The 25,571-nt window shown below is 49.0% G+C and overlaps 9 protein-coding genes across 9 annotated transcripts, besides 1 other annotated feature; 7 read left to right on the top strand and 2 right to left on the bottom strand.

The window, feature by feature from the left end:
• Nucleotides 1-578: 578 nt before the first annotated feature.
• FPSE_09914 (uncharacterized protein) lies at nt 579-2,183 on the top strand (the record flags this gene model as incomplete). Its single annotated transcript, XM_009263031.1, has 2 exons — nt 579-680; nt 747-2,183. 2 exons carry the CDS (start codon nt 579-581, stop codon nt 2,181-2,183), a joined length of 1,539 nt encoding a protein of 512 aa, XP_009261306.1.
• Nucleotides 2,184-6,420: 4,237 nt separating this feature from the next.
• On the top strand, nt 6,421-9,108 carry FPSE_09915 (uncharacterized protein; the record flags this gene model as incomplete). The annotated part of the gene is made up of 1 exon (XM_009263032.1): nt 6,421-9,108. The coding sequence occupies one exon, from the start codon at nt 6,421-6,423 to the stop codon at nt 9,106-9,108; it is 2,688 nt and encodes an 895-aa protein (XP_009261307.1).
• A 799-nt stretch (nt 9,109-9,907) lies between these two features.
• On the bottom strand, nt 9,908-10,317 carry FPSE_09916 (uncharacterized protein; the record flags this gene model as incomplete). The annotated part of the gene is made up of 2 exons (XM_009263033.1): nt 9,908-10,019; nt 10,076-10,317. 2 exons carry the CDS (start codon nt 10,315-10,317, stop codon nt 9,908-9,910), a joined length of 354 nt encoding a protein of 117 aa, XP_009261308.1.
• A 136-nt stretch (nt 10,318-10,453) lies between these two features.
• Nucleotides 10,454-10,501: a repeat region.
• Nucleotides 10,502-12,130: 1,629 nt separating this feature from the next.
• On the top strand, nt 12,131-13,745 carry FPSE_09917 (uncharacterized protein; the record flags this gene model as incomplete). The annotated part of the gene is made up of 3 exons (XM_009263034.1): nt 12,131-12,621; nt 12,668-13,199; nt 13,254-13,745. 3 exons carry the CDS (start codon nt 12,131-12,133, stop codon nt 13,743-13,745), a joined length of 1,515 nt encoding a protein of 504 aa, XP_009261309.1.
• A 2,949-nt stretch (nt 13,746-16,694) lies between these two features.
• FPSE_09918 (uncharacterized protein) lies at nt 16,695-17,411 on the top strand (the record flags this gene model as incomplete). The annotated part of the gene is made up of 1 exon (XM_009263035.1): nt 16,695-17,411. One exon carries the CDS (start codon nt 16,695-16,697, stop codon nt 17,409-17,411), a length of 717 nt encoding a protein of 238 aa, XP_009261310.1.
• A 531-nt stretch (nt 17,412-17,942) lies between these two features.
• On the top strand, nt 17,943-18,908 carry FPSE_09919 (uncharacterized protein; the record flags this gene model as incomplete). Its single annotated transcript, XM_009263036.1, has 1 exon — nt 17,943-18,908. The coding sequence occupies one exon, from the start codon at nt 17,943-17,945 to the stop codon at nt 18,906-18,908; it is 966 nt and encodes a 321-aa protein (XP_009261311.1).
• A 255-nt stretch (nt 18,909-19,163) lies between these two features.
• FPSE_09920 (uncharacterized protein) lies at nt 19,164-20,135 on the top strand (the record flags this gene model as incomplete). The annotated part of the gene is made up of 1 exon (XM_009263037.1): nt 19,164-20,135. The coding sequence occupies one exon, from the start codon at nt 19,164-19,166 to the stop codon at nt 20,133-20,135; it is 972 nt and encodes a 323-aa protein (XP_009261312.1).
• Nucleotides 20,136-20,223: 88 nt separating this feature from the next.
• Nucleotides 20,224-20,676, bottom strand: FPSE_09921 (uncharacterized protein; the record flags this gene model as incomplete). Its single annotated transcript, XM_009263038.1, has 1 exon — nt 20,224-20,676. The coding sequence occupies one exon, from the start codon at nt 20,674-20,676 to the stop codon at nt 20,224-20,226; it is 453 nt and encodes a 150-aa protein (XP_009261313.1).
• A 964-nt stretch (nt 20,677-21,640) lies between these two features.
• Nucleotides 21,641-25,560, top strand: FPSE_09922 (uncharacterized protein; the record flags this gene model as incomplete). The annotated part of the gene is made up of 3 exons (XM_009263039.1): nt 21,641-21,998; nt 22,058-24,590; nt 24,639-25,560. The coding sequence occupies 3 exons, from the start codon at nt 21,641-21,643 to the stop codon at nt 25,558-25,560; spliced, it is 3,813 nt and encodes a 1,270-aa protein (XP_009261314.1).
• Between the last annotated feature and the right edge of the window lie 11 nt (nt 25,561-25,571).

Here is a 25,571-nt window from a genome sequence, read left to right as displayed (position 1 = left end):
AATGCCATAACCATAACAACTTTGCGACACGCACGCTTGTGCTTGTGCTTGTGCTTGTGCCTCTGAAACGACTCCAGGCTGTGCACACTCACTCTCACCATCTCGTATTGTGTCCCTGTTCAGTAATTTCTTTTCCCATGAGATGAGGAGAGAGATGAGCCGTGATGTAATGGTAAGCGTTTACACTGGCGGGGTTGAAATTAACAACGGACTCGTTATGTAACTTGCCCCTTGACGGGATGACCGATATTCGGCCCCTCTCTATCCTGGACTCCGGAGAATATACCCCGTCGCCGTGAAGAGATGAAGTTCTAGCCGGCGCAAGGACCCTTCTTTTTTTCCGGATCGGAAGATGTTTTCGGAAGAGTTGAGAGGGGCCTGACTGATAGCGGTTAAACATCGGTCAAGTAACTGATAACGAACCCCAGGCTAAACTCCACAGCTTGGTCCATCATGACACCTCTCCCAGTAAACGCTTAGTAGTCTATCTATCCATTAGAGAGTCCGTTGCATTTGGCAACCTTATAGCAACGATTGTTTAAGCTCTATGTGAGCTATCTCCAGCTTAACACGGCATAATGCGCCGCTTCAATTTGATTCTGCTGGCTTCCCTCCAGCTTGTCGGAGCTCGGTCACCGGGGGGGTTTAACATTCACGAGGACTTGTTGACGTACCCTCAGGTAAGCTGCCCCTCGTTGGTCATTGCACCAAGTTTGTACTTTTGTCTTGAAGCTCAACGTCTGTAGTTTGAGGTCGTATTCGATAATCAATATATATCCGAGAAAGACGCCCATTCATTACTCGATAGTCAACATCCTACATATTCCGCCGACTTTGCGCAATCAACATTAGGTCAAGCTCGGGAAGCTGACGCGCGCGACAATGAAGCCGAGAACAAAGACCAGGATGGGCCCTCGTACAAGTACGAACTCATGAAGATGCCGCCTAACGAGTATCTTTGTTCTATACCTATTTTACAATCTCCCGAAGCAGAGAATAAGACGGCCAACGAGCTAGCCAAGGCCGAAGAAGCGCGCGAGCTCACTCGTGCGACAGCTAGTGGATGGGAGCTTCTTTCGGAATTGGAGGATTCGTGCCTCTACTTTATGTCAGGGTGGTGGAGCTACAGCTTCTGCAATAACCGCGAGATCGTTCAGTTCCACGCCCTTCCTTCGATACCAAACGGCCAACCTCCCAAGCGCGACCCCCACACGATGGAGTTTACGCTCGGAAGAGTCCCTGCCGTTCCAGCCAGTGCAGCGCACCAGGCAAAGATGAACGGTCAAGAAGCACCACCTCCAGCGGAATTGCAGGTCAAGGGTGACCAGCGGTATCTCGTTCAGAGGCTCGAAGGGGGAACGATTTGCGACTTGACGGGAAGAGAGCGCACGATTGAGGTCCAGTACCACTGTGTACCAGGCATGAAGGCCGACAGGATTGGATGGATCAAGGAGGTCACTATTTGTGCTTACTTGATGGTCGTCAACACGCCGCGTCTGTGTAACGATGTCGCTTTCCTACCCCCCGAAGAAACCCGGGCGAACCCAATTACATGCAAGCTCATCTTGGACGAACTTAACGAGCCCCCCTCGTTGGACCAAACGGTACCTTTGGCGCAGGACGAAGCCCAAGTGCCACTGAAGCAGGAAGATACGGGCGCCAAGTCTGAAGATGCAGCACCTAGGGATGTCGGAAAGGAACCGATTAATATTGGTGGTGTTCTTGTAGGCGCCCGAAACGTGCTCTCCGGTGCGGACGAGGCAGGCAAACCACCAGCCAAGCTTCCTCCTCCACGCAGCTACTTCTCCAACTCCAATACAGACACCGAGAGATTCCTCAAAGTGGTCGCTTCAGGTAAGAGCAAAGAAGACGGCGGCGAAATGGAAGTTCTCGGAAACGACGAGCTGGAGAAACTGGACCTCAAGCCCTCCGTAGTAAAAGACATGACAGAACGTATGAGGAAACTGGCAGGAAAATACGGCTGGAAGCTTGAGCTCGTGGAGCTTCCTGGAGGAGAGAAGGAGCTCAGAGGTTACATTGACGCTGATGAGGAAGAGCTTGCTAAGAACAAGGCCAAGTTGAAGAAGGAAAAGGAGGCTGCTGCCAAGGCGAAGGAGGATGATGGGGAAGAGGTGGTGGAGGGTAGTGAGGAGCAGTTCTTTGATAAGAAGGATGAGCTGTAGATTATTCTCTGATGGAAGTGGTATAAGAATACGGCGTTATGGGAATGCTTTGTTATAGCGAATACATACTGCATTGGCATACATGTGTTGGTCGTGTTGTAAATGAGCGTGATATTGCCCTTGGAGGTTGGACTGGCTCTATGATGGAATCTCTCCTGATATTCGTCGCCAATGTATGTGCATCTCAAGTAAAACCCACCCAACTCATCATTACATCTGCCATGACTAAGTTACGCCTGTAAGAGTCAAAGACTATGGATTCCAGTATTCTAGTACCTTCATTGAGTTGGATGCGTGTTTGTATCCACTATTCAAGTGCACATACTGCTGTAGCTGGACCAAGTGTGAGGTTCATGGCACCGTTATTCCGAGTCGTGACCTTTCTAATAGAGGACAATGATGATCTTAAGCACCTTGACATAAAATTCTATTCCCAAAGACACCCATCTCTAGGTTAAGGCACACATTCAACTTCGGGAGCCCCGTGACTCTTGAGTGTTCAGGGATACCCGTACTCTACTGCTCGTGCTTGTAACAATGCCACCATAGGGTAGCAGCCGCCAAAATGTTTCGACCAGGTAGGGTTAACTAAGAACATAGCCACTCTGTATCAATTAAGTTTTTACGATTCAGAGAAACATTTTAATACGGTGGTTCGGTAGTTGGAGATAAGTCACCAATGTAGAATCTTAATATCACCAGTCAAGCTCTGGGCTTCCCATACTCATCGAGTCATTGTCGTGAGCACAATGGACCCATGTTGGTTTCGCCTATAGAGAGAGAAGAGTGACAAGTAAGCTAGTCAATCTTTTGAAGTCTACTCCGTAGTTGACTGACGATCAAGTTTGAGATGCACAAGATATGCGGGCTGGATGTGTCTCGGTAGTTGCGATATTGACGTCTGTGCAGTAGCATTCTCGCAAGGACTCAGCCATGGATGTTGAGCATTCTCGCTCCGCCGATCTCTACACCCGCCAATAGCGGAGGGAAGTATCGTACGATGATGTTCCAAATGCTACCTTATCTCACCGCGTATATTGAAGTCCAGGGTCGATAGGACACCGACCCCAGGAAGTGTTAAATTCGTCGTTTGAGAAGGCCTGCTAGACGATCACGATGCTTGCAGAAGCATACTATGCATCAATCGGGTATTCGCAGTTAAACTGAGATTGTGAGGGTGTGGCAAACGTTATGGAATGCAACATCGGACTTGTGATTCCAAATTGGTGCCATGCCGTTGACAGAACAAAGAGATCATCACACGTTTATTGCGTGGCAGTTCGCTCGGACACTTTTAGAGACTAGCCTGTCAAGCCATTGGAGCATCTGAATATTGTAGATCTGCTGCAAGGGACAGACATGTGGTTGCAGCTAGAGTCTCGGCATCGTGTGAGGCACCAAACTTCAATTCTCAACATTGACCAGCCGAGGTAGAAGGAAAGCCAAAACTTGCGATAGCACATATGACAAAAGTGCTGGGTCAGACTAACTGTATTGTAGTTGGTGCTTTTGACTGGTCATTTATTGCACCGACGGCTCTTTGCAGCTGAGTGGCACTAAAGTTGAGATCTTGGCGTCGACCAAAAACTGTGTATCAAGCCACAGTCTACGGCTGGGAATTGTTTGCTGGAAATGCACAATCTTTCCACTTGAAGGCGCATAGTTAAACTGCATCAGTATGTAAAGCTCAGCCGTTGTAAGCCAAGGGTTCCACCTGTGCTGCATCTAGAAGGGGCAACTTTATAACGTTTGGACAGAGAACGATAGAAGGCGTCGTCAATTTTGCAAACAGAACAAGTTTTTTCTCCCTCTCTCAGGCAAGCAGAGTACAGTATCGATCAACGTCAGTGGACGGTAAACGCGGGAATGGCTGAAGTGAAACTAAGAGCGGCAAGTCAGAGAGGGGAACGTCTCTGGACCTAGACTAGACTCTGGAACTGTTTCCGTCCAAAATTCCTGACCGTTTAAAGTTTTACGTGGGTATTTTCGTGGGCTTAGGTTGCGACGGGACGGGATTTATTCTCTTGGAGTCTGGAGCTAAGACGGACCGATGCATACAAGTTCAGGGCCGGGCTTTGTTTGGTGCAGTCGGCAACAGAAGTAGGAGTTAGTGTAGGAAATATTTTCTCTTTTCTCTTTGTGGATATATAGTGCGAGGATGGGATACGGGTTGTGGTTGGATTATTGGGGTTTTGCTTCTTATGTTGATGATGGTGGCCGCATGTGAGACAAAAACAGAGACAGAGATGGACCCTTGAATGGTTTGGTTACGATCGTCGAATGTCTAGGACAGTGCTGGGAACTGAAACATGCATTTGAAGAAGAGGGAAGCAAAGCAAGCAATCACTCAACGGTTTGACGAACGAGGTTCATGTTGTTGGATTGGTTCAGTTGACCCTTCTGCCCTCCAAAAGCAAGGGGAACTACCTACAGAGTACACTAGTACTGCATGTTTGCTCTTCTTTTGTCAAGCCACTTCTGACTCTTGCTCCTCCAGAAAAAGCAATCACCTATAAATCACATGAATCACAATCACATCGTATCCTATCAAGGGAAAGGGAAAAGGTGACGACATGGGGGGTTTTTGAGTGCTCTACTCTGTACAGAGTAAAGTAAGTTTTGATAGCTGCTCGGAGCACGGGCCGCTGGCCGGGAGCCGGGGGGATCCATGCTCCCCAAGTCTGTGGAACTGAGCATGATTGGTACTGTTAGTGGACAGTTCAGCTGGGAGTACAGTGAGAGAAGATAGATGAGGATAATTTAATATTTTGTTGTTTAGAAATATTCAATCGATTTAGTTGAGAAATAAGATTGGATAAACCGATTTGCTCTGACAACCAAATCGTCAACAAACAGCACAGGGCAGAAAAGGGTATGGGATCCATCTTGTCAATTCAAGGGCATTAATCAGGGATGGGAGTCCCCTGTCAGCCACTCTTTAGCCCGGAGACACCGTCTCTGCCTCTGTCTCTAGCCCTGACACGCTCACGCTCTACCATGGAAAACACGCAGAGACGCGTACATAGTACCTATTCGTGCTGTTAATGGATAGCGTTTTATGTCACTCCCGGAACTAACATTCGCGACACCTCCACTGAAATGGTGCCTGAGATGGAGGCTGCAGCGCTAATGCGGGGGGGCGCCCTAATTCTTGGGCTTGGCTGTACCTTCCTAGCTTCCATCACTTCCATAGGTACTGTACCTGCCCGTACTGGCTGTACCTGTTTACTGTGCCAGGCTCTGGAATGGACGTCCAGTATTCCTGCATTTGGTTATGTCGGTGGCAGAAGAAAGGCCAGACTTAGTACTTCATCCATACCTCAGTACCTGACATACCCTTGATTTCCACCTCAATTCTAATCTGATTCTTTTCTTTCCTCTATCCCTAGAATCGCCAGATTGGATCGAGATATCCACTGCGTACTACCCTGCCTGTCCCGTCGATTGGCAACGTCCTTGGCCCTTGAAGTAGTCTATCTACTAAGCACTCAAGGCTCTCCCTGCATCTGCGTCTGCGTCGCCGACGCAAGGCGACATCGTCAGGTCCCTCTGGTCCCTCTCTCCCCCACTCTAAGCGAAGGCGGCTTCACTTATTCGAGCCCAACTTAATGCCGTTTCTCCCCATCGTCGTTCGATCGCCAACTTGAGTTTTGTTTCGTCTCTTCTCCTTCAAACTCAATCTGATCGCTACTGCGTCGTTGCTTCTCCGGAGACTCAATCGTGTTACCTACTCTCTCTATACGGGAACGAACCGAGATTGTACATACGTCTTTGCGAAAATCGTCTTTACTCTGTTAGCCATTGGATCATTGGATCGAGACCGCTGCTCCCTAAAAGTTACCTGTAACCGACCGACCGACCACAAACTTAAAGACAAAACACCAAGCCTCGTTTCATTTACATCATATCATATCTCGCCTGATTCGCTTCCTGCAACGGTACCCGAAAACTATTGGGCGCAATCCGCGATGAAGTGAATCCATTCTCCTCATCTCTGTACCCCAACACATGCGACCAGCTCGACATGCCATACACACCGTCTCTTGTCTACTACAAGACCTAATCTCGATACCTTTGCGAAATCGGACAATTCACCTTGATCCTCGAATTTGAACTGAACCGCTCTGTACAAATTACACCGCGCAAGCCATGCGCATGCGACCACAGACATAGTACATCACCTTCAACACCGACACCTAATCACAGAATATTTATACAACCCCCTCCACATCCAACTATGGAACGACCTGTCTCACGGTCTTCACATGGAACAAGAACCGCTTCGCGATCTTCTACAAGCACCAACAACACCAAGGTCTCAATGCATACCGCGCATACGTCCAACTCACATCCTCCTGGGTCCCCCGCCCCGTCGCATGCTCACCGATTCTATCATGCCACTTGCCAAAGACCATCTAGCACCACCCCACGAACAACGGACCGAACGTCTCGTTTGACCAGAGAAGCTAGTAGCGAATCTACGCGACAGCCTGCCATGTCCTCGTTTCTCCAAGAAAAGTTACGGGAGTCTCGCCAAGCGGAGAGCGACAAGTCCTCAACATGGTCGCGCTCTCATACAGATGCCAATTCTTCTGGGGAGTTTAGTCGAAGCCTCGGATCGCCCGCCAGGGTTGGGGATTCTGAACATCGATCTTACTCCCCTTTCACTGAGACGTCCAAGAAGAAGGGCATGGGAGTTATGGATATGGAGCAGGTAATTTCTTCACTACACAAGAAGAACTTTGATCTCAAGCTAGAACTGTACCATCGTCGGGAACGACAAACAGCGCTCGAAGATAAAGTAGAAGCCCTCGAGATGGAAAAGTCACGAGCAGAAGAGACGAACCAACATCTCTCTCAGGAGATGGAGAAGCGAGACAAAGCAATTGAAGAAGCGGTCGCTATGATTGTGGCGCTCGAAGCTAGAGTCGAAGATTTCGCCAAGGAAAGATCAATCATTGAGCAGATTCAATCCGAAGGCCAATACTCAGCTCACAACTTCAATCCTTGCTACGAAGACCCTAGACCTGCATCACAGACACCAATCTCGGTGAAGCGAACGAAAGATGATAGGATCATCAACCGGATGCCGAGTTTCATGTCCGACCACAGCGAGAATACCGAGAATCTGCGCAATGTTTATCTCGGAGCTAGGGGCAGCGTTCTTAGTCTTGCGCAGGTTCCCGAGGGGCCTGGCGAAGGCGACACTGGTCGCAGCCCAAGTTTGAGCATTCTGAGCGAAAGTTCCTTTGTTAGTGTGTATGGATCCAAGGAAGACGAGGATAGTGGCCTCCAAGAGGATGAACCAGTGACATTTGATGGCTCCGCCAGCCTTCCAGCCAGAGCCAGTGCTATCAACCGACCAAAGACAGCTTTTGTCCAGTCTCACAGTTCACCTAACAGATCAGCCCGATCAAGTTCTGTTTCCAATCACCCAGCGCACTTCGACTCAATTCAGAACGTTGTCGAATATAGCTCTCCACGAAGGTCTGAACGACATCACCAATCTTCAAGGATGGCATCGCGACCCCAAAGCCGGGATCAAGATGGATCAGAACGCTTTACTGGCCGTGCTTCGATGTCTCCAAACCACCAACGCATTAAACAGGATAAGAGGGATTCACTCCGAAGAGTTACGACCGAGGCTCCTGGTGGTGTTAGATTGCATGACCAGAACCTCCCTCCAACACCAGACACTGTCTCCACATCTACACTGCGACGCTTCAACAACTCCAATGAGGCGTTGCTCAGACCCCCTACAGCAAGACCAAGCCACAGTGCGCTATCAGAGGCATCCGAAAACGACGGAAGCTTGGGAACGTACTCGGGTGTCCGTCTGGAACAGACTCCAATGCGTGCTGTCAAGGCTTCAGCTCAGATAATTGAACTGAACAATAGAGTCTATCGCGAGAACCAGGGCAAATCCATTCAACGCCCTCGGTCAGCGGACGAAACTACCATTTCCAACCGACGGGGTAACGATTGGGATTCCGATATCGACGACGACTCAGACGTAGAGTCTCTCGAGTCGAGTATCGATATTTGGATGCGTCAAAGTTCTAAGCAGATCAAGAAAAACGGCCGAACGTCTCCTGACCTCTTTAGCTTTCCACCTAGCGCAGCAGCTAGGGGCGGCTGGGCAATGGATGCCATGTTTGGAGCTGGAAATGGCCACCAAGGAGGTGCAAGCACAGGGCTCGATCCTGACAGGATCAGGGATCTATTTCCGGTTCAGCAAGAACTCTTTTCGGCATCGATGCCCCCGCCGCCTCCTGATAGAAGCTCGAGCTTGAACCCTCAAGCCGGGCAACAGAGCAAGACATCTTTTCTGAGCCGACCGTTGGCCAATGCCAAAGCCTCTAAGGGGGGCCGTAAGAAGGGCCACCAGAGAAGAGCCAGCGACGACATTCAGATTCGGGCGGGCGCACACATACAGGCTCAAGGACCATCCACCGGTGATCACAAGAACCATTACCCTCCGATCGCAAATCAACAATCCACGCAGAACAAATTCACCAAGTTCTTCAGAAGGTCTTCTACTGGACCTCCGAGCGGTGCCCCAACCCCAACTCCAAGAACAGAGCATGGTCCCACCGAACCACCCAATGGGGCATTTTCGAGCTCTACTGGTGCATCAGGGCTCCCACCTTGGATCAGTCGGACAGGTGCGGCTGAAGAGGATCGTGACAGCGCAACACCACCACCAATCATGCGAAAGTCGCGACAGGGAAGGAATGTCTCTGTGGATTTTGACATGGCTGATGACCCGAGGATGAGCCAAGAGTCGGGCACCCCGGGAACACCCAAACCACCATCGAACGAAAAGGACACAGCGGAGCAGACAGAAAGCCCAAGAGGGGCTGGTGCAACAGGAAGCAGGAGAAAGTGGTTGCCTGCATTTGGTCTTAGAAATAAGCAAGGATAGAAGATTTGGATTCATTATGGCATAGAACTTTCACACGGAACACTACCCAGCAGGGCGCCAGACGGCGTAGACTCACCACAGCAATGTGTCGCTAACGAGGAACACATACACATGACGAACAGGCGTTGGATTCCCTTTTCTCTCACAGGAACATTATGGAGTGCTTTATCTGGCGGATTGATTGGGTGGTTTGGACACAGGACTTATGATGCGATGACAAAAGGGCGCATAGCTTCATGATGACTTGGAGCGTTGCAGCGAATTAGCATAGATTGACAGAATCAATTCACACAATTCAACTCATATCGTTTGTTCTCGGAGAGCTCGTGGTAAGAAGACTTGGATACTGAAAGTACAAGGGACAAGTTGGTGGGCTAGCTTTTGTCATTTGAGAGCACACACTTGGGCCGTTTGTGATTGCGCTCTAATGCCCAGAGGTTAAATTTTCTGTCACCCCAAGGAGAGCACCACTTAAGTAGACATGTCACCGTGGAAAGAAGCAAGTGTGGTGTTGTAAGAACCTTATTGTGTTCGTTCTCTATCTTTTTGATCTCCCCTTTTGTAAACCATCGCAGTTCATCATCATAAACAGGCCACCTGTGCCATCTTCATCAAATCGCCTCCCTTATGTTCGACGTCGTTAAGAATGTTGTAGAAAAGAATGTAAGGAGCTAAGCTCTATTTTTGATGCAATCGCCATGCTCTGCCCTAAATGCTTTTTTTGCACAAGGTGATCATGCTGTACCGAAGTGAAAAAAGAATGAATCGTGGTCTCATGAGTGGTCGGAAAGGAGTCCGTTTAGACCCAGTTCCACTCTCCCTGCACACGCCCTTGGTCCTTGTCTCCCATAGCCTGCTCGAAGGCAGCGGGGGAAATGTCGAGATCGTTGTCGGCACAGCCATCGCAGCGACTGGAAAGGGAATATCGGTTAGTATGTTTTGAATCAAGAGGGGAGAGGGAACTTACTCCACGACGGTGACAATGGCCTCGCCGGCTTCACCAGTGACCTTGATGGTCTTGCCACAGTAGTCGCCAGAGTCGTAGAGACCACGGCCGATGGCAGCGACCATGTCGGCGTCGCCGTGGGTTTCCTCGCAGGCGCCCTTGCCGGGGTTGTAGAAGGTGATGGATCCGAGGGTGCGAGGGTGGAGGGGAGCTGCGAGAGCGGCGGTGGCGGAGAGAACGACGAGGATGAGCTTGGAGAACATCTTGAAACAAGTTGTTTGAGTGTTGTGAGTGCTGTGGGTGTTGTTGAAAGAATGTATAGTATAAGACTTGAAGTGTGCTTGTTTGAAGGAGTGAAAGTTGTGTTTGAAAGAGAGTGAAGTTGTTGATGATGATGATGAGGGAAGAAAGAAAGAAAGAGTGAGGAAGCAGAGAGAGAGAGAAGAGGTCTTCTTATACTCGAGATTTAAGAGTGTTGTGGTCGAGACTGTGATTCACTGCCCTCTTCATCTGAGAGGTCTCGAAGAATCTGCAACACACACTAGCAGCAGTTTATTCACATGCACTTTACACAAACGCCATTTCTAAATACACTGCATTCTTTTACACATTTCCCCTCCCTCGAACAACACACTGCAGTTACAGATGCAATGTTGCTGTGGTTATGTGCCGGCAAGAATGTACTGTAATTGGCATCTGCGGCTTGGTTTCTTGGGCAAGAGGGAGGTTGTTTCACATGGGGAATTTGGATGTGTGTGTTTCATGACTATTTGGTGGCGTAGGTTGTGTTATGGTGTTGATGTTTACGTTGTGGGGAAGAGAGACATTGATGATTGGGATGGGTAAGTAAAGTGCTGCCATTCATCAAGGTCTGTCTATGAGAGATGAGGTGATTTTACGTGTGATTTGTGTGAGGAGAGCTGTATCATATTGAAGTCAGATGAAGATTGCAGTAGTAGAGACTCGTGACAATGCGGCGAATGTGATGCAATGACCAGAGACTCGCGGAAGTCATTCACCAAGACACAGAAATTTGGTGGTACCATATTGATACAATATTAATCTAGAGCTATTATATTCTGTATGTGAGCCCTCCAAAGACTCATTCTTTAACTGCCACTGTTGTCCTTTCCTCTACCAAACTGCAGTCTAACAAAGCAGGCGTCAAACAGATGTGATGACCAATTCAACTCTCTCCTTTGACAAGCTTGGCTGCAGTGGTGCTTGACCAAGAGCCAATTGTGATTAATGCACGGTACACGTCAAAGTGCTTTGTCGAACCAGACAAGCAAGTGTCATTCAAGCCTTATTCGTGTACAGCTCGAAGAAACTTGGCTAAGGGAGTGTGGGACATATATATATATATATAATCGACAAGAATAGAACAAGTCCAGTAATAAAGAATATTGTTCTCTCTTATCGCATCAGCTTCGGAAACAGGTGCATATGGGCTTCGGTTCCTGGCATCACAGCAAATCACAAGACGGGGTTTGTTTTCGCCACGAGAATAAAGTGCAGCTTGGCTTTGCGCTATGTATGCATGCGGGGAAACGTGTATATGCGTAGGCGTGGGAAATATTGGTAGCACGCATTGTCGATCATGGCGGCTGGTGTTACACAGGCGGATGGCCTCAGGGGAGCATTGAGATGTTGGAGTATGTCTGGCTGAGAGATTATGAGATGACCTTCTAGGCTATTTGAATCTTGGGGGCATTTTCTGACCATTAGACTTCTGATCCTATGCAAAGTCAATTGACCGGTCTGGTTGAGTGAGTAAAGAGTATTGACATTTGCGACACTTGCGGATAACCTCAATCAATATCTTTTTACATCCTTGCCATCACAATACCCTTGACCCTGTTGTTTGAGCCATGCTTTTTCAGCTGTGCTCAGCTTCACAGTATCGTGCATGTTTCATTTCCACCTCGTAAAAGATATGGCCTGATATAGAAACAATCGACAAGACAGCTGAGGATGATCCTTGCGAAATAGTATGACATAAGATATATAAGAACAACATGTTTCCTAGCGATTGAAAGAAAAGTCAAGAGGTGTCAGTGCAAAGCTTACGGCATCATGTTCGACTTTCGCCTTCTCCTCCTCTGCCTCGGGGCATTCTTGACCTTGTCCAATGCTTCTCCATCACCATACCCCCAATCATCAAACACCCCCGCTGCTCTCAACGCCTGCCTTGCCCAAAAGAAAGTCCCCTACATCCCACGCGACTCGGCGCAATGGGTCAAGGAAGTCAAGCCGTACAATCTTCGTCTAGCATACACTCCTGCGGCCATTGCCCTTCCTACAACTGTCAAGCACATCTCAGACGCTGTCAAGTGCGGTGACCAGAACAAAGTCCGCGTCAGTGCCAAGAGCGGCGGCCATAGCTATGGCTCGTTTGGCTATGGTGGTGAGAATGGACATTTGGTTATTGTTGTGGATGCTATGGATACCGTGACGCTTAACAAAGATATGAGCTGCACTGTTCAGGCTGGTGCGAGGCTTGGACATGTCGCTACTGACTTGTTCCAGTTTGGAAAGAGAGCCATTCCTCACGGATCGTGCCCTGGGTAAGAAGAGTACCGCAAAGATAAGGCGTTAGACTGACAGTTGCAGTGTCGGTATTGCTGGCCATGCTCTCCACGGAGGTTACGGCTTTGCCTCGCGAACTCACGGTCTCACACTAGACACCTTCCTCGGTGCGACCATCGTCCTCGCCAACGGAACGATCCGATACGCAGCCGACTGGGAGTATTACGACCTGACATGGGCTCTCCGCGGTGCAGGCTCTTCCTTTGGTATCGTCGCAGAGCTCGGCTTCCAGACATTTGCAGCGCCCGAAACAGTCACGCCGTTCAGCATCGAGCTGGACTGGAACGAAAATGAAGCGGTGGAAGGACTATTGGCGATGCAGAAATTTGCAGTGACGGCGCCGAAGGAACTGAACATGCAGATTTACATGGGGCCGTCCGGACAGACGATTCAGGGTGTTTACTATGGCACCAGGGCCAACTTGAACACGGCGCTACGACCTCTGCTGGGGGATTTGGGCGCTCAGATCTCTACGGCGAGTACGGGAGGATGGATTCAGATGTTGAGCAAGTACGCCAATGGTCAAGCGCTTGATCAAAGACGCCCTTACGACCAAGTAAGTTCCCGACATATCTGCCATCCAGTGACTCCGATGCTGATACCTTGACAGCACAGTACCTTTTACAGCACCAGTCTCATGACAAAAGACCTTACACGAAACCAAGTAAAGTCCTTCGCCAGGACTCTATTCGACAACATGAACGACTCCGACGCGCGACACACGTGGTACATCCTGATTGATCTCTTCGGCGGCCCCAACTCAGCCGTCACCAACGCCAAAACCCTCTTCACCGACCTCCCAATCAACAGCGCCTTTCCGCACCGCGACAAGCTACTTCTGTGGCAATTCTCCGACCACGGCAACTACGCCACGCACGCGAACAACGGGTTCACTGTGCTCAAGCGGTTCCGTGAGAGCGTGACCAAGACCATGGCTGATGGCGACTGGGGCATGTATGCGAACTATCTGGACACGCAGCTGAGTAATGAGGAGGCGGTCAAGAGGTACTATGGGAAGAGTTTGCCCAAGTTGAAGAAGCTCAAGGCGGAGTTGGATCCGAAGGATATGTTTTGGAACCCACAGGGTATCAGGCCTGCCTAGAGGTTGGTGAGGTGGAGGTGGAGGGGGTGGCAAGGGGTTCTGAGATGGGCATGGTGTTGTCGTTCTTTGTATATATCTTTCACTTGATGCTTAAGGTACAAGTCAATTAGACGAGTGATCTGTCCTGCTCTCATCGGATCCGAATGGTAGACTCTGGTGCCTATAAGTTGGGGCATCTTTACGCGATGGAGTTACCACACAAGTTTGCTCCCGGCATGTGACAAAGGTTTAGGCCCAAAGATACTTGATGCTCAACAATCTAGAGATGAATAATACTAAGTCTCAGCTGGCGATGACCCTTGACGTTGCTTTGCGCGGCTATCATTCCGCACCTCCATCGGAGTTTCGAGAAACCCTAGATGCATAACCTCAAAGCTTCATTTACATAAACCAACAACTCTGATTGATCAATGGCATATCTAGTACAGCTGTGAGCATACCTATCGGGGACCCTCCGCTCCACTACTCAGATGATCTGAGATTAACGAGGGGATCTTCTATGACAAAAGACCCCAATGCGTCTCCTCCAAGTGGACTAAACCAAGGGTCCAAAAACAAGAATGATGAGTTAGTTACTTTATTCAGTTAGTAGCGAAGTAGGCAGCTGAGTTGGTCAATGCAGCTGTGCTGTGTGCGCCACTTAAGAGCTTGAACCCGTCATCAATGAGGGGCCACGGAGATGTTGCGGCATCACCGACCAGCTCGGCGGAACAAGCATGCCTCTTCAAACCTGTAGTCTAAATTAGTATGTCCAATGATGGAAATCAATAGATCATCATGCTGCATAATTGTAGTCGACCGAGGGTGACTGCTGCAAGATAGGGTTTGTGTTGTAACGAAGATGGTAGGCCAACGTCCTTACCTGAACTCTCCATGTTAGTATAGTGTTTTGATCGACTATGCATAAGGGGATAGAATGAACTTGGCTAGTTATGACTATTTTAGAAGCGTAACTAGCCGTATTTCACGCTGAATAATTAAATTGGAGTATGTTGGGACTTGTAAGTCTCGTTGTTTCTTTGAGGGTTTCCGTTGTTCTGCTGCTACCCTATGTCTATGATGCATCTTGGAAGCAGTTGGCTAGCAGGCGACATAGGAATACACATGCCAATTTAAGGTGGTAATAGCATGTGAGAATTAATTAGAAATATTACCTATGGTCCCCTACGAAATATTTGCAGAACGTCAAGGCGAATGCGAAGACATCGTGAGAAACAAACATCTATTCTCTTCTTACAAGAATTAAGCAACGTCAGCATTGGAGGCGTGGAACACAAATCTTGGCTTGAGTCAAACATAGGTACGTATCTTTCATGTTGCATTGATTGATCGACAGTCGGCAATCTCAGTTCCGCATCCACACTCCCGGTAAGAGTGCAAGGTTTCGTCATACTGGCCACATATGGCGGTGTTTGTATCGACTCCATATTCCCATGTACCTCTTTGTTGAGCATAGTACATACCAACAACGTAGCCCAGGAAAAAAGTGGGAGTTGCTCGATACTATCTTCCAACATCGTCTAGATCAACATACTGTGGATGAGCTGATTTCCTATTCCAGGGAAAAGCCAGAGCTTCACCAACCGGATGTGACGATCTACTGCATCAACTGCCGATCAGCTAAGAGCATGGCCCATAGTAGTGCTTGCTAGGGCTGTCCACTTGCTGTAGGGCCAAGTACACGTGGAGACGGCCTGAGCACCGGGGGCACGGAGCAGGCAAACCAAGACATAAAGGTTGAAGACGTTTGGGGGAATGGAATGTAGGGGCTTGGCAGTGAATGCTTAGCATCATGACGAAACAAGGTGGCTGCTCAACTTGGATTGACAGGTAGATCAGTATAATCTTGGGCATTCCAGTATCCTACTCTGTACTCGGTAGACAGTGGTCATCTCAGTGACCTCCATCCCTGCATAATTCTGAGCATACCGAAACCAATGTAATCGACTGGGGAGAATGAATGGAACGCCTGCAGTAGCATCGATTGCAAATCCCCAAAACAAGTAATAATCGTCACAGCATCGGACCTGAACATCCTCCCAAGTCTCAATCCTGGTATGTCAACCAAACAAGACACTCAGAGCCCCTTGATGAGTTGTCAGAAATTAGTATCAATGGGACCCAGTCGCAGATCGAAAACCACAAGGGAGAAGAAGCAAGATTTGCTGGGTTAATAGTTACGATCGACAGGCCGGAAGCATGGAACCCGGGTCCACTGCAGCTTGTTTTACTGAATATCTCCACTGTTAATCCCGTAAGAAAATTCCGAAAAATAGGGTCGGGGGTTGATTAGCGCAGGGGGCCATAGGGACGATGACATCGACAGGGAGAGAGAGAGGTGCAAACCTAAGATTGAGTATTCGATAGCGGTGACGATCGAATATCTACAAACAGTACGTGCAGCGAATTACTTCCTCAAAGGGGTAAGCAACATCATCCAACTAAGCAAGATCTGCAAGAACCAAACGGACACTTGCAGTGAGTATTACACCAAACCCAAAACGCTTTAACAACAACACAGACATTGGACTCTGTAGTCTCAACAAATTGTAACCCTCTGATACTGTAGCATAACCACTAAAAACAAAGGCCCGGGAGTTGAGAATGGATATTTCGTGGAGAAGACGCCATAGGGCAGGCTATGTGGACTCTTTGGCTCTTCGACGCAAAGCTAAGTTCTCACGACTCGAGTCTTTGAGAGCGATCGACATCACCACTAACATCCAGGGATCCAAACCAATTTCCCAATGGGTGATCGACCTGTATAGTTGGTAAAAGAAAACAAGAAAGAATCAAAGTAGAAGAGAGAATTTGTGTATATAAGGACATCTCTTCTCTGCTTCAAATCAGTTCTCTTCATCCTCATCACTCTCATCAACAACTCACACTCACACACACACTCTCTACACTCAAAACAACTTCTCTCTCTCACCTCAAAAATCATTCAAAATGAAGGCCACTTTCTTCTCCATCTTCGCTCTCGCCGCTTCGGCCATTGCCTCTCCCGTTGCCCAGCCCGCTGGTGTCAACCCTACTCCCGACACCCAAGAGGTCCGCGGCGCTGTCGCCAACCTCGAGAACATCCTCAAGATCGCTGGTGTTGACCAGGTCGTCGACGAGGCCACCAAGGGCTCTGCTTCCAAGCGAGACATCTCCAGCCCCGCCCAGCTCATCTCCGTTCTCCAGAGCGGTGCTTCCAACATCAAGAGCAAGACCTCTGGCTTCAGCGGCATTGCCGACAAGGTCAAGGCCGGCGACCTCACCAAGTCTGAGGGTGCTGACAAGGCTATCCCCGGCCTTGAGGGTGTCAACTTTGAGCTCACCCAGATCGTCACCAAGCTTACCGGTGCTGCTGGTCTCCCTGTCGCTGACGGCGATGTTGACAAAGTCCTCAACCTCGTTGTTGTTCTCGTCTCTGAGGTCCTCGCTGCTGTCAAGACCATCGTCACCGTCACTGGTCTCCAGCCCCAGCTCATCTCTGTCCTCCACTCCGTCTTCCAGATCCTCGCCAAGGTCCTCACTCTCGTCATTGGCCTCGTCGGTGCCATCCTCCCCGGCCTCATTGCTGCTCTCTCTCCTCTCCTTGCTGGCCTCGGCACTGGTGTTCTCGCCCCTCTCCTCACCCCCGTCGTCGCTCTCCTCGCTGGCCTCGGTGCCGGTATCTAAACGACATATTAATGTCCTGAACATATCTTGGAGATAGAACTCCAATAATGTACTCTGTACGAGTTGTGTGAATGAAAGGATGCCATCAATGATTGGGTCAATGTCTTTCATGTCGGATTAATAGGAATGGTTAAGATTATTCATGTATATAGTTGGTTTCAATCAAAAAGTTACGCTTTAGAGCACTTTAACTACTGTCCATCGCCTTCGTGATATTCTATGCCAGGAACTTGTTGCAGTTGAAAGGACTAACTAGCTCTAGGAGAGCAAATATCAAAGGCAAGCAAGTCTCTACTTCGTAAGTCGTTGTCGACTTTGCTGACCGAAATAAGTCTTGGTTCTACGCCCTGTGATTGACGACACTTACGTCACATCGAGACTGGATGCCATAAGCAGAATGAAGGAAGAAGTCTTTAGCATGTCGAAACTTTCCTACGCCCTTTCTTTGACCAAAATGGCAGCGCTATAAAAATGTCACTAGCATCATAAAATACTAAACACCACCATCAAAATTCGCAAGAACCCTTCGATATGGCAGCCTCAGCGTCAGTATCAATCGTTTACGTGCCTGCAGATTGCGGCTCTATCATCCCAGGGAAATCCAAAGCACCCAAAGCATTTCAAGACGTCGGAATCGTCAGTAAACTCAAAGAAGCCGGCGTACCATCTGTCTCGGAATATCATGCCTTGGAATCGCCAGCAACTTATATCGCGGCAACCTTTAGCCCTGGCGGTGCACGAAACGAGGATGTCAACATTTCAGTCTGCGAATCCGTTGAGCGTACTGTCAGCAGTAACCTTGCTTCTTCATCTGATAAACCGGATTTCCAGCTCATCATAGGCGGCGAGTGCTGTATGCTTCCAGCTATTCTATCTGCCTTTTGGAAACGTGCAGGTTCGCAGTCACCTCCTCGACGCGTTGGCTTGATTTATATCGACGCTGACACGGATTTGACTTCTCCAACGGATCCTGGTTCGATCGGGACATTTGCTGGAATGAACATGGCACATCTTGTTCGACTACCGGGTGCACTTTCGCGAATGGAACAATTTTCTCGTCCATCGGGCGAACCAGTCTGCGATTCCTCCAACACTGTCCTTTTTGGCACAAACATGTCTCTGCCGGGCAACAAGCCCGAACATTTCAAGTATCTTTTTGATAACAACTACAAGGTCGTCAGCTCAGCGTCCGTGGCGAAAGATCCAGAACAGCGGGCGAGAGAAACGTTGGAGTATCTTGAGGACAAGGTGGATGTGATTATGGTGCACTTGGACGTTGATTCGATTGACCCGGGGACGTTTCCGCTGGCGAATGTGCCAAACTTTACTGGTGTTGAATTCGAGGAGATGATGAGGGCGTTGAAAGTGCTACTTGGAAGTGATAGAGTTGGTGGGCTGACTGTGGCGGAAGTTAACCCTGATCATGACCCTGGATTGGGTATGATTGAGAGGTTGGCGTCGCATATCGCGAATATACTTGCTGAGCGAGGATCGTGAAAGTTTCTCAAGAGACAAGGATAGTGGCTCGACCAATTGCAATTGAGATGCATGTAACGTAACCCTGAAAGGCACAGATTTTCGACGAAGGATTCGCCTATCATTAATTGCTGTTGTATTTAACGTTGCTAGGTTTGTAATGCGTCACTGCTGCGTACAAAGTCTCCGGCTTTATCCCCGCCCTCCCAATCCTCCTTCCAGCCACTGGAATTCTCCATCATTCATCAACCAAGTCACCACAAACAAACACTCACCATGGGAAACACGTACTCTCTCATGTTCCCGCCCAAACCTCAATTCACCGAGGAAAATCTTCAACCACAAGATGGACGTGTCTTCCTTGTTACAGGCGGTTACTCGGGCATTGGCTTTGAGCTGAGTCGCATGCTATACGAAGCTGGCGGGTCAGTCTATATCGCAGGAAGATCTCAGGAAAAGGGCGAGCAGGCCATCAAGCAACTGAAAGAACATTGTCCTGATTCATCTGGAAGCCTATCCTTCCTTAAGATATCCCTCGACGATCTGAAATCTGTCAAGTCGGCTGCGGAAGAATTCATAGCCAAAGAATCAAGACTTGATGTGTTATTCAACAACGCAGGTGTATCCATGCCTCCCCCAGACTCAGTCTCGGTGCAAGGGTATGAGCTCAGCATTGCGACGAATGCCATCGGACCTTGGTACTTTACGCAGCTTCTCGTACCTGTTCTAACTCAAACCGCCAAAGACCAACCACCTGCTTCAGTGCGCGTCGTCTGGACAGCATCCATCGTTACAGACGTCGCTCTTCCAAAGGGAGGAGTCGACATGAAAGACGTCATCAACCCATCTAAAGACCCGCAAGTCAACTACACAAATTCAAAGACCGGAAATTGGTATCTCGCCAGCGTGTTGGCAGACCAGATCGGATCTCAGGGCGTTCTCAGCGTGTGCCATAATCCTGGTAACTTGCAGACTTCTCTTCTGCGCCATATGCCCTGGGCGGTTCGTTATGCCGTCTCGATACTTCTCTATCATGCCAAGTTTGGTGCGTATACCAACCTTTGGGCAGGCCTTTCGCCAGATCTACAGATTGAAGATGGAGGCAGGTTTATCTGGCCCTGGGGTCGGTTCCACCCTAGTCCTAGACCAGATTTGCTGGAGAATCTCAAGTCCAAGGAGCAAGGAGGCACGGGGACGGCTGCTGAGTTTGCTGAGTATTGTGATAAAATCATTGCGGAACATCGGTGATTGCAAAAGTACACGTTGTTGGTTTCGTTCGATTTGATTTTAAGATAGCTTGTTTCTTCTCTAGCTGGTGGTTTCTTTGAGATGGCTATTATAACTCAGGTGTGTGCTCAATAGCCTTGTTCAGCGCATATACATCCCAATAAAACGGCATAATGCTCTTGATAACACCGGCTTCCAAATCCACCGTCATGACCTGGCACAGGGGCCACTTTAGCTCTTCCCCAGTCTTGCGAACTCTAAGGTGAAGGTAGCCGAGCGAGATGATACGGTTGGAACCCTCGCGTTCGAAAATTTCGGGATTCTGCACATCAACCTTGTCGAAGTAGTTGGCCATGTCTTCTGCCCACTTCTGGAACCCTTCAGGTCCGACGTATTCGCCAGCGTAGGGTAGGCCTGATGTTTGTTTGAGTTTCACTTCTTTTGAGAGTGTTGCTGCCATGCCGCTAAAGTCGCGCTCTTCAGGGGATGAGGCCATGTAAATACGTTCGGCGTCGTAGAATGCGTCGAGGATTGATCGTGCTGTGTGTTTGGTGGAAGACATGATGAAGATGATGGTGTTGGTTGAGTTGCAATGAAGTTGGGAGTGATGATGATGCGCTGTGATTGGGAGCGCCGGACACTTATTTATCTACTTGGCCAATACGGCGCTTATTAATTCATTCATAATGAGATATACTACTTTATTGGACTGAAGGATTCACAGTAAGCAGCGAGTGGATGGCATCTTGCTATCTCCAAGGAGATATTCCTGGGACTTTTGGTTGAGATGGCCTAAAGAGGAAATCAGCGAACCGGAGTTTTCGGAGTATTTGGAGAAGTCTTCGGGCTGTTTGTTAACGGTCTTATAGGCCTAGTGGGCTGTTTACCTGAACCAGAATGTCGGTTCAACCGTTAATGTGTCGAAACTAAATTGGATATTGTACGTACTAAAGCAAACTGTAAGATTGCTGTAGATCTATAAATAAGGTCTTGGAACTCCCCCGCATTCAAGCAGCTTAAATTCTCTTGGCGAAGCTTGACATTTGATGACTCGGAGAAATGAGGGATTATGATTATATGGGCTGAGGCAGAGAAAACCTACGAATCAGAAAAAACTTGGTTCTGGTTGATCACGTTCGCAAATCGCCAACTTGACCGCTAATCGATCTTTGACCCTGTATTTTGATCACTGTTCCTGTCCCTTCTTGCCCGTCTTGTACTGGCGTGACCTCATTTAGGTGTAGCTTGGGGGACTACCTATTCTGGAAAGGCTCTAGACCTGAACCTAGTAGGCAGTTTGACAGGCCCGTCAGCCTTTCTTCCAATGACGCTGACGCTCGGGGGCAACTATGACGCAATTGGTACCTAGATTTCTCGTCCTCTTCCTCTTCCGCTTCCTGTACCTAGAGGGGGCAACATTATCCCACTCCTTCACTAACCCAACACGCTGATTCTTCTCTGCCACAAGCATTCCATTTGCTTGCTACCCAAACCTGACATGACATGACAGTGCATTCCACGATACAATGTCGAGCTCTGCAGAGCTGCAACGCGAACGCGAGGTGCAGAGTTACTTCCAGAGCTGGCAAATAGCACAAGGCTCTTCACTAAAAGTCGCCCGCAATGTTGATGGAATCTCGGCGCCCTCTCAAATCAATGACACAAACGTCCCTCAACCTTCCTCCGACAAGGCCCTCTCCGCCTTTGCTCAGCTGGCCGTCTTCCGTCTCAACGTGAAGCGTGCTATGGTCTCGCTCATCGATACGAACAACCAGTACATCCTCGCCGAAGCCACACGCAATTTGCGACTCGGAACATTAGCAGACGATGCCAACGATAAGAACAAAAAGTCTAGCATTTCCGATTACAACAGCGAGTTGTGGTGTGAGTAACCCCTCCGTCTATCGACGCACACACTCTTGCACCTGCTAACTTCGCCCCAGTAGGAACATCGATCCTCTCCCGCCCAGATGCCGTTTGCGAACATTGTTTACACAACTCCTGTATCGGTCGCGACCCAGATGGAACGACTTACACAGCCTCGGGTCTAATCGTACCCGACTGCCGCCTCGATGATCGCTTCAAGTCCCGAGTATACGTCCAGTCCGAACCAGGAGTGCGCTTCTACGCTGGTGTACCCATCTTTTCGAGGAAGGGTTATCAGATCGGAGCATACGCTGTCTCGGACGAACTACCCCGCGAGGGCTTGACGGTAGAGGACGTCAAGTTTATGCAGAGCGTTGCGCAAGCGATTACGGAACATCTCGAATGGGCGCGCGATCGTGTTGATAGGTTCAAAGGTGAACGCATTGTGCGTGGTTTGGCAACTTTTATTGAGGGATGTTCCAGCGACGACCCCATCTTGTCAAAGGATGACCAACCTCAACGTCCTTCGATTAAGCGACCTCCAGGCATGTCGATCTCAGCCACGCGACGCTCGTCACTACATAACAATATGCGCAAAGTCGATCCCGACTCTACCAGGCGGTCACAGAAAGAGACGTCGCCAAACCGAAAGACCAAACCGAAAACGGACGGCTTATCAAGAATGTATCACCGAGCAGCTGACAACTTGCGATCCTCCATATTGGCGGATGGTGTTGTGCTCTTTGGCGCCACAGCCGCCAACATCCAGCACATGAGCAAAACTTTCCAAGTAGACCACAGTGACAACGCGAGCTCTGAAGACTTGCCGACACGGGTCGCGGCTGAACCTGATGGCTTCAGTACAGATAGTTCCGACTCAGAAGCGTCACCAACCTCTAGGCCGTGTAAGTTGCTTGCCTATTCGCTTGCTGACAAGAGTCAGCCTTTGGATCTCGAGAAGGGCCCTTCTTTCTCGATTGGAACTTTAGAGAAATATTTCTCTCGTTTCCCCAAAGGAAAAGCTTTCACATTCACAGAGGAAGGATCCGGTCTCTCTTCCGATGATGATAGCGCGAGCGATGCCAGTTCTGTCCCTACAACCGGAAGGCATAAGCGCCGCAAGGACAAGAACAAGGACATCATGGATCACAGGGAACTACTCAAGAAGATACCTGGAGCCAAGTCGATCGTCTTTCTTCCACTTTTTGACTACGTCGAGGATAAACTGATGGGTGGATGTTTCCTTTGGACATCAGCCCCAGGTCGCATGATGAACTTGGATGAGGACTTATCCTACCTCCGCGCATTTGGAAACAGTATCACGAGCCAAGTCGGGCGCATAAATACGAGGAAGAATGAAGCGGCAAAGACAACATTTATTGCGAGCATGAGTCACGAATTGCGAAGTCCCTTGCACGGTATCTTGGGTGCTGCTGAGTTTCTCAAGGACGCGGTAACCGATTCATACGAAGTCGGTCTAGTCAACTCAATCGCGACTTGCGGGAAAACACTACTCGACACGTTGAACCATGTGCTCGACTTCAGCAAGATAAATAACCTTGGAAGTGGACAGACTAGGAAGGGGAAGCACGCCAAGATCATCAGTTTGTCTTCTGATTCAATGGAAAGCTTGAACATGACTGCAGCGGTGGACCTCTCCGTACTTGTCGAGGAGGTTGTCGACGCTGTTGCCACTGGTCACAACTTCAAGAAACTGCCCAAAAAGTCGGTGGATCAAGGATGCGATGGGATGTTAGGCGCAGGAGAACAAGTTGTTGATGGGCTTGGAACCGAGCATCCTGTATCAATTCTTTTGGATATTACCCCGAGAACATCTTGGATGGTCAGGACGCAACCAGGCGCCCTCCGAAGAATTGTCATGAACCTGTTTGCCAACGCCTTGAAGTATACAGCAATAGGATTCGTCTGCGTTTCGGTACGAGCCCAAGAGATTAGCGACGACGCAAGGATCGACGTCATGATCCGAGTAACTGATACCGGCAAAGGCATGTCCGAAGAGTTTCAACAGAACCGTCTTTTCGTTCCTTTCAGCCAGGAAGATTCTTTCCAGCCCGGCACTGGCTTGGGATTGAGTATCGTCAAGCAGATTGTGGATTCGCTTGGGGGAACTCTCGAGGTCAAATCGGAACAGGACAAAGGCACCGAAATAGAAGTTCGGCTGCGCCTGGAACCTGTTCCCGAAGAAGGAAACAAGCCAGAAGAGCCTATGGATACAATGAAGCAGAAACTTCAAGGACAATCATTGGTACTTCTCGAACCAAGTGAAGACTTCAATTCCGACACCATCACCCAACAAGTCAAGGTGCGCAATGAGGCTTTGATTGAAATATTTTCAAGCTGGTTCAGCATGAAGGCTGCAAGAGAAATCGACACCAACCCTCCAGAGGCCGACTTTTATCTGTATTGTGAGCCGCCGTCCGCCAAAACACTGGAAAAGCGCTTCCAAGAAACAGTGGCGGAGGGTCCCAGGAACAAGAAGACACCCATCATCATCATCAGCTTGAACGAGGAGGAGGCGGCAAAGATATCAAGAGCACAGACCACAGCCTTGGCCAAGTTATCTAACGTGGTTGAAGTCATTCCACAACCGTAAGTCTTTGGAACCCAGTTTGCTGGTCTATACTTACAAAACCCCAGATGCGGCCCTAGAAAACTTGCGCAAGTGTTTAGCCGATGCTTGCAACGGATCAGCGAAGTTAAAAACGACGGCGATGACGGCAAATTAGTCCACAGTGCTTCTACTGATAACAAGAAAAGAGGCGGACATGGAACTCCTAAGACGAGAGGCGTGGCGGAGCGTATGAACTCAACATTGCATCGAGATGGGAATAATATGTCAGACGATGCACATACGACTACTACACCGCTACCTGAGGATGAGCAAAGCCAGTCCGAATCCAAAGCGGATGGCTATGTAGGCGAGAGGAAAAGCCAAAAAGATCAACAAAAACAAATGGAGCATCACAACAACGACCGCAAAAAGGATGAGCAGAGTAACAATCGCAAGAAGGACGTTGGGACCACAATGGAAAATCACGTTCGCGAACAACAGGAATACAGCCAGTCGGATGGTCAAAAACAAGACGGTAATGTTGACCAGAATGGCAAGTCAGCACGGGAGTCTCAAAAACCAAACAAACCAGAAATGCCGAACAAGGCCCATGTGTTGTTAGTTGACGACAACAAGATCAACCTCAACCTCCTGACAATGTTTATGAAGAAGTGTGGCTTCACCTACGAAGAAGCCGAGAATGGAGAAGAGGCAGTCGAGACGTTTACAAAATCAACCATCGGCAAGGGCGAACCTCGAGGCCCTATCAAGAAGCGCTTTGATTATGTGCTCATGGATATTAGCATGCCCGTCATGAATGGAATTGAGGCAACAAAGAGGATCCGAATGATCGAGGCCAAGTACAAGGTCCCTCGGACGACTGTGTTTGCGTTGACGGGTCTGGCGAGCGCGGATGCAAGGCTTGATGCGATATCTGCTGGGGTGGATCTATTTCTGCCAAAGCCTGTCAAGTTTGCTGAGCTCAAGACCATGCTTGAAAATAACTAGATGTGTAAACG

Source organism: Fusarium pseudograminearum, chromosome 2, assembly GCF_000303195.2.
Source record: "Fusarium pseudograminearum CS3096 chromosome 2, whole genome shotgun sequence".
In the NCBI taxonomy this organism is placed as follows: Eukaryota; Fungi; Ascomycota; class Sordariomycetes; order Hypocreales; family Nectriaceae; genus Fusarium; species Fusarium pseudograminearum.
This window is presented reverse-complemented; position numbering and strand designations above follow the sequence as displayed.